We start from the raw sequence: 6,076 nt of genomic DNA on the forward strand, positions 1-6,076 counted from the left end.
TTGGTGTTTTGTCTCGGACTCAAGTTTTTTTTATTTTGATATTTGTCAATTGCTCTACTTCGTGTTTGATTTTTAGTCATACTTGAGCACTAGAGGCATTGTTGTTTGTTTGGATTCGTGTGTGGGTTTTGTAGTGATCATAGAACATTAAAAATTTTCGTTTTGAGTTGTTAATCAACAAAGTCAATTTCCTACCGACACTCCTTAACTCTCATTATTGAGTAGTGAGTGAGGCTTGTTCTTGATCACCACTCGTTTTACATCTCTTTTTTGGTGCTCATGTTGAAGGAGTGCCGAAAAGTTGATTTTTTTTGTGACTTGTGGATCGATTTCTTATCTGAGACTATTTTCCAATGACTAGTTCATTTCGTGAATTTTAAGGAAGGAGAGGATCCTCAGTGAGTCCTCAAAAACTTGGAGCTTGGATGTATCATCCAGTGAATAAGTGACTCAACTCTGAAAATCCAAATTCTAAAAAATTTAATTGTTGGATAAATTCAAAATTGGTTTGAGGATTATGAAAAAACCCTTAGATTGAGAAATTCTCCTGTTCTTATGGAACATGAAGAAACCAAGCAGGTATTTCTTGACCGTTTTAAGGAAATCGAAACTTCCCAAGACCTTTAGAGAAAGTAGAAAATTTTCAAAAAAAATTAGACCAAACTATAGAAGTTTTTGCCTTAGAGTACAACAGACTTTGGGATCATTGGAATGCATCTCTAGGCCCAAGAGAGAGAGCACCTGAAATATTGAAAAGAAAACATTTTGTTGAAAATTTGCAAGGAGAAGTGGGAAAAAATTTGGAAATTAAGGAACCAAGTACCTTTGAGGAAGCTATAATGATTGCCATAGAAAAGGAGATAACATTTGAGAAAATAAAAAAGAGAGAATCATTTAGGACATCTAATGTTGAAAATAGATACCAAAATTGGCAAGGGTGGATGGACAAAATTTTCAGATTCTAATAAGACAAAATGTTCAACTAGCACAGAGGTTGAGGGCCAATTGTCAAGTCAAATTCAAAACATGATATTAGGAGCTTTGAGAGGAAGACCTTGGGGAAGAGGAAGTGGAGGATCTGTATGACAAACCAGTCAGGAAAACATAGGAAGTGAAAGGGGAGGAAATGGGAAAGGATAGTTTCGAAGACCAATGGTGACTTGTTTTTCTTGTGGAGAGATAGGTCATGTAAGCACAAATTGTCCTTATACACCTAGAGCAAGAGGGAATATGTATCCTTTACCTCAAAACTTGCCAAATATACAAAATTATTTTGGGATAGAAATAACAAATGATTCTACATCTCAAGTTCCTAGGTTGATTGAAGAAGAGAAATGAAAAAGTGCCATTAATTGTATTCTTTTAGAAAATTAGAATGAGGAAAAGAAAACTGTTGATGTAATGCTTGCAATAAAAAGAAGGAGAGATATTGAAAGAGATGAACCTGAGACTAGTAAGGTTGGTGAGGAAAGAGGAAGAAAAACAAAGAGAGGAGAGAAGAGAGAGAAAAGAGAAGAAAATAAATTGAGAGCACCTAAAAAACATTATCATGCTACTGATATTCTATTACGGGAAGGAGAAAGTAATTATAACCTTAAAAAGGATATGATGGGTAAGAAAGTTGATATATCTTTTGCTCAGCTAATGGAGTTGTGCCCTAAGATGAGAGGAGAATGGAATAAATTAGTGAATCTGAAGTATAAGGGAAAAAAAAAGGAACCATGAGAGTTTTGAGTGTAGAAGAATTGCTTGATATTTGTCCTATTGTTGATGCTTGGTATAAGAATCAGAACATAGGTGAAGCATATATTGATGGAGGAGCAAAAATTAGTGTGATTACTCAAGCTTGTGTAGAGCAATTTGGACTTGAATTGTTGAAGGGTCAAAGTTTTAAATCAGGCGTTTGCTAATCATGCTAAAGTGAGGTGCTTAGGTATCATTCAGAATTTGGAAGTGAAGGTTTATGGTGTGCTGATGTAAATTGATTGTCATGTTATGCCAACAAGGAGGTTGGGAGCTTTTCCACTTATATTATATAGACCTTGGCTTATGAAAGCAAGAGCAATACAAGATTGGGAAAAAGGAATTATAACAATTTGTGATCATAGAGAAGTAGAAAAAAAAATTGATATGTCTTCAAGAAAGGAACTAGTAAATGAGGATGACAATGAAGAAGAAGAAGATGAGGAAAATGATAGCTGTGATGAAGAAGATGATAATGAGGATGAGAGTCTAGAAGGTGATTTTGATCGGGAAGTATCATCTATTGTAGTTGAGTTAGTAAATCTTGAGAGAGATGGGGAGAAACTAGAGAGTCAAGAATATCCTGATAAAAGAACTAAGTGTTTGAGAGAAGAAGAGAGAATTAAGGAGGATTTTTTTGAGTCTTTTAGAAGACCATGAGGAGGAGGGCTTAGAAATGGTAAGATTGATTGACGAAGTTGAGGGTTCAAATTTGTTGCTTGATGAGGTTTTTGAGATTTGTAGTGAGTTTGTTGATCAAGAGGGTTTTGAGGTTATGGATTTTGACTCTTGTTTTCGTGTTGGTATTATAGAGACTCTGATGAGTTTTGTGAGTTGGTTGATCATGGTTTGATGTTTACATCTATGGGCTGCTTGGAGATCCTACATCCCATTCATGTACGTGATGAGTTAAGGTGAAAATTGGACCCAAAGGTTGCAAAATGCACTTTGATTGGATACTTTATTGAGCAAAAAGGGTATTGTACCCTCTTAATGGTGATTTTTGGGCGAGCATGGATGTTAGTTTTGATGAGATGAGCAATTGGCATACATCTAGTTGAGATGCATTGGATGACATTGATGATCATGGTAGTCATATAGAAATAGAAAAGTATGAATCATAAACTCTTAGTGGACCAAAGATATCATTTGATAGTAGATCTATAGTCACAATTCTTGGTTTGGAGGAGACTAAGAAGCATCTCTAGTTCTTTAGGTGCATGTAGTAGTGTTTTAGATAATGAAAAATGGAACAAGAAAGTTTGGATGATTAGCTTGGCATTCCTTCAGTCATGACACCCGGTATACAAAGAGCACATGCTAATGTAAAGATTCCATTGAGTGATCAAGTGGTATGCAAATCTAGTAGGTGAGATATTCTCTTAGAAGATATGGTTTTGAGGGTTATAAAGCTCACCATTAGGCTTATATGGTAAATATAGTTAAGGATGTTGAGCCTACTTGTTTTGAGAAGGATATTGGTCATGTTCATTGAGATGCAAGAATGAATGAGGAGATAGCTGTATTAGAGGCAAACATGACTTGGGATCTAGTACCATTTCCCAAGGGAAAATAATCTATTGGTTATAAATGGGTCTATAAAATGAAGCATAATGTAGATGGTTCTATTAGCAGGTATAAGACTAGCTAGTTGCAAAAGGCTATGCACAAAATCTAGCATGCATTATGAAGAGAGATTGAATCCACTTGCTAGGATGGCACAACTGTCTGATGTGTAATTGTTTTGGCAATAGCAAAAGGAGGGGATTTACAACAAATGGATATGAAGAATGTCTTCTTGCACAATTATTTGCAAAAGAGATGTATATGGAGTAACTAGAAGGTTATGAGGATCTATAGCATCCCACATATGTGTGTATGTTAAAGAAGGTGCTCAATGGGCTAAAACAAGCACCTAAAGCATGCCTTGACAAGATCGAAGAGTATCTTATAGACATTGATTTTTATGTTTCAAATGCAAATCACTCACTTTATGTGAGGAAGGGTGATCCATGCATAGTTATCATAGTCATCTATGTGGATGACTTGATTATTACAGGTGGTAATGATAGCCAAATTGCTAAAGTTAAGGGCCTTTTGAACAAAAGTTTGAGATGAAGGATCTAGGTGAGTTGAGATACTTCCTTGGTATTGAGATGATTAGATGTAATGATGGTATATGGTTGTCCCAAAGGTAGTATGGTTTGGATAAGTTATCCAAGTATGGTATGATGGTATGCAAACCTCTTTCAGTGCCATTAGAGAAAAATGTAAAGTTGACTATTGATGTAAAGTCCATAAGGCCAAACTTGAGCTATGCTATTGGACTTGTAAGTCAATTTATGTAGGTACCTAGCCTCATTTGGATATAATCAAATGCATATTGAGGCATATGGAGTCCACCTTGCATTATGGATATTTTATGAGGCAAGTAAGAATTTATAAGTGTTTGATATACATATATAGATTGGTTGGTAGCAAGTATGATAGAAGATCTACTAGCGAGTTCATGTTTTCACTTGGTAGTGCAACAATTATTTGGAGTAGCAAAAAACAACCAAGGATTTCTTTGAAGAATATAGAAGCTAAGTATAGAGGTGATACTATGGCAACATGTGAGATGATATGGTTATAGAAATTATTGGGTGATTTGGATGTGTAGGGAAATGGTCAAATTGTCACTCACTTTTTGACAACATGAGCAATATACAGCTAGCTGGAACCTAGTATTCCATGCTAGGAAAAAACACATTGACGTGCATTACCATTTTGTGAGAGAGAAGGTACTTGCAAGAGAGATTGACTTGGTATATGTTGACACACATGATTAGATCGCTAACATTTTCACTAATGCATTGGATGCAGAGAAGCTTAAAAAATTGGAACCTTGGAATTGTAGAGATTCAATTGAGCTTGAGGAGGAATGTCAAGATGGCAAGCTCAACACATGCAAACAAGGACCACCTGGTTGAATAGTTCCACAAGTCTACACTTAGCATATTGGTGGTCATTATTATTGGTTAGTTGCACCTATCTATAGCTGCCATAGTTATAGAACAATCGATTAGAATAGTTAGTTCTGCACTATTATAGGCCACATTTCTTTATGTTGTATCTTATCTATACTTTTGTGTACATTGCAATGTGTGTGGAAGAAGGAAGAAAATCTAGCAAGAAAACATTTTTTCCTCCATCTCTCTTCTTATGTCCTCAAGTGAGTTTTCTCTTGTATGTATCATGTGTATTCACCATAGTAGCTCAAGTAAGTTCCCCACACCACATGATTCATGACAAAAATTACAAGCAAAGATGGACCCTTATAAAATGTTTGATTCTCACGTAATCATGTACAAAAAGGTAAGCTATTCTAATAGTTGCTTAGTTGCTATGCATAGCCCTTGGTGAAATTCAATGCTTCCATGCTTGCATTGATTATCTCATGTTGTGTAGCTCTTCTCAACTCTTCATACAACTGCATGGAGGCCATGAAGGTGGGAAATGAATCTAGGCACTTTGATAATGTACGAGTCATACTATTTGAGATGCCTTAAAAGCTTATCTTGCGAGCTTTTATTAATAATGTGTAGCCTCATAAAGATGCATGCAAATCTCCATTGTTAGATGACGTAGTATACAAAACCTAGCTAGTTATCCATCCTCTTTTCCTAACCCGTCCTTATCCACCTCTCCAACAATCGAACGGTCCTCTCCTAGATGCCATAGGGATTGCATATTACTATGTTGATATTGTAAATATTTTGTGATATAGATGAGAGACTCTTGGATCAACCACCCTAGTAGCATAAAACCTTTAGACCTTGCATTTTATCATGTAGAGACTTTTAGCATCTACATGAAGTAATCTAGAAAGAACATCCTCCTATTGTATATAATGTCTACTATAAATATCCCAATCATAAGGTCTACTAGCAGATGCACTTGAACATGAGGATGGAGGTGGAAAAATACTTCTCTAAATACCACCATTACTTCATAGAGTTTTCATTTACAATATCTATGAAAATTTTATGGATTTCTTCATGTGACATCCACTATATAAATTGGCTAAGTTTGTATATCTTTAAGTGGGCTTTTGGGATTAGTGACCTTGTGATCCAAACTAGTAGAATAAACTAGAAATAGAAAAGCAAAAGAAAATATATCTTTTCAAAGTAGTGTCAAGTATGGAATGAAATTAACTCTAAATTTACATATCAATATATGTGTATAAATACATTCTTGATACATCTTCTATCAATCATGAGAGTTCAAATATTTAGCTAGTTGTCCTTAGTGGAAGCCCCATGTAGATTATACATGAGATCGATTGGCA

General features: G+C 35.3%; 1 protein-coding gene across 1 annotated transcript in view; it reads left to right on the top strand.

Moving 5' to 3' along the window:
- The window catches only part of LOC148033561 (uncharacterized), a 67,070-nt gene extending 64,667 nt beyond the window's left edge, over window positions 1-2,403 (top strand). The window contains exon 2 of the mRNA XM_087680931.1: window positions 2,057-2,403. Coding sequence (XP_087537057.1) covers window positions 2,057-2,403 — 347 coding nt within the window. The remainder of the gene's footprint in view (window positions 1-2,056) is intronic.
- Window positions 2,404-6,076: the final 3,673 nt, after the last annotated feature.

Source organism: Lygodium microphyllum, chromosome 7 (genome assembly GCF_053477565.2).
Source record: "Lygodium microphyllum isolate KBCC chromosome 7, Lygodium_microphyllum_v1.1.10, whole genome shotgun sequence".
NCBI lineage: Eukaryota > Viridiplantae > Streptophyta > Polypodiopsida > Schizaeales > Lygodiaceae > Lygodium > Lygodium microphyllum.